Source organism: Austrofundulus limnaeus, unplaced genomic scaffold, assembly GCF_001266775.1.
Source record: "Austrofundulus limnaeus strain Quisiro unplaced genomic scaffold, Austrofundulus_limnaeus-1.0 Scaffold380, whole genome shotgun sequence".
Lineage (NCBI taxonomy): Eukaryota > Metazoa > Chordata > Actinopteri > Cyprinodontiformes > Rivulidae > Austrofundulus > Austrofundulus limnaeus.
This window is the reverse complement of record NW_013952782.1, coordinates 468,043-469,713: the sequence shown is the minus strand read 5'-3', so window position 1 is coordinate 469,713 and position 1,671 is coordinate 468,043. Positions and strand designations below refer to the sequence as shown.

The window sequence follows — 1,671 nt, the reverse complement described above, 5'->3', positions numbered from 1 at the left end:
GTTTTTAGTTAAATGAGTTACAACAACACCTAATTTCCATCTGGGATCAATAAAGTATTTTTGAATTTGAATTGAATTGAAATTGGCCTCTGTCTCTTTAAGAACCACCTTCCACATCTGTCTCGCCCATTTCAGTGCGGGGGGAGGGGGTGTCGTGCGAGGGGTGGGGTCTCGTGCGCTATGATGCAGTTTACTTGGCATCTGAAAATACATTTCCTCAAAGGTATTTTGAATCTGAAAAGAGCTTCACTGAGTGAGAAACAGTGTTGAGAGCTCAGCAGACAGTTAGGTTTCACTTTCACTCGTTTGCTCTGTTGCTGCCGAGAGCCTCAGGAGTCATGGGAGTGGGGAGGTGTGCTCCGTGATGATGAAGTTCAGCTTGAAGACACGTCCCAGAGGTGTTTCTGGTCCCACCTGTCGTTTTGCTCCTCAGCATGGCTTCATAAAAACACTGCAGGATTTCTCAAACATGATGAATGAGTCAGAGCAAGGCTTTGGACATGTTTTTATCAGAGTATAACATTATAACATGATATAAAACTCAAAAAAGTTGATTTTACATGATATTGACCCTTTGAAACCTGTTTCTTAAATGAAAATCCAGTGATCAAAGGATACACTGACCCAAAAGTTTCTGGTGAAATCAGCTTCTAATTCTGACCCAAACAGTCCTGGATTGGAATTCTCTTTGATTTTAGCCTAACAAATTCAACCTGTTTCCTGTTTGTCGTGTCGTCACAGTGGGACATGTTGTGATGGAGGAGGAGGCAGAGCACAGTCATTATGTGGATCAGCTGAAAGCTGAGTTCGACAGCTGCGACACCACAGCCACTGGCTTCCTGGACAGAGACGAGCTGACAGAGCTGTGCAGGAAGCTGCAGCTGGATTCACATCTGCCACTGCTGCTCACCACGCTGCTGGGAGAAACAGCATACGGCAGGGTAACACACACACACACACACACATACAGCAGAGTAACACAAACATAAATGCATAGAAATAACACAAACACAGTGGGGTAACACATGTACATACAGTTAGGGAAACACATTCACAGTATGGTAACACAAATATACAGGGGTTGGACAAAAACAGCTGTCATGTCAGTGTGGGAGGTTTCTCGGTTAAACTGGACCAGCCTGGTGGTCAGTCTTCATTAATTGCACATTGCACCAGTAAGAGCAGAGTGTGAAGGGTCAGTTAGCAGGGTAAGAGCACAGTTTGGATCTAAATATTACAATGTACACAACATTATGGTGACATACCAGAGTTCAAAAGAGGACAAATTGTTGGTTAACGTCTTGCTGGAGCATCTGTGACCAAGACAGCAAGACTTTGTGATGTATGAAGAGCCACAGTATCCAGGGTAATGTCAGCATACCACCAAGAAGGACCGACCACATCCAACAGGATTAACTGTGGAGCAAGAGGAAGCTGTCTGAAAGGATGTTCTGGTCTAAAACCAGCTGTTTCACTTTCATTGTCTAACCCCTGTATATACTGTGGAGTAAAGGTTAAAGCTCAGAATATAAACCACTTGTTCAGAGACAACCTGTAACTACAAGGACTGTGAGAAAGTGGTCACAGGAAGCTTCTATAAGTCTGTTGTTGAGAGCATCATCTCTTCTGTAGATCTTCTATAAGTCTGTTGTTGAGAGCATCATCTCTTCT

At 43.6% G+C, this 1,671-nt stretch overlaps 1 protein-coding gene across 1 annotated transcript in view; it reads left to right on the top strand.

Moving 5' to 3' along the window:
- Positions 1 to 1,671, top strand: part of ninl (ninein-like) — a 109,538-nt gene that overhangs the window by 13,501 nt on the left and 94,366 nt on the right. Inside the window, exon 2 of the mRNA XM_014023609.1 lies at positions 742 to 941. Within this exon, the coding sequence (XP_013879063.1) occupies positions 756 to 941 (186 nt within the window). The 5' untranslated portion in view covers positions 742 to 755. The remainder of the gene's footprint in view (positions 1 to 741; positions 942 to 1,671) is intronic.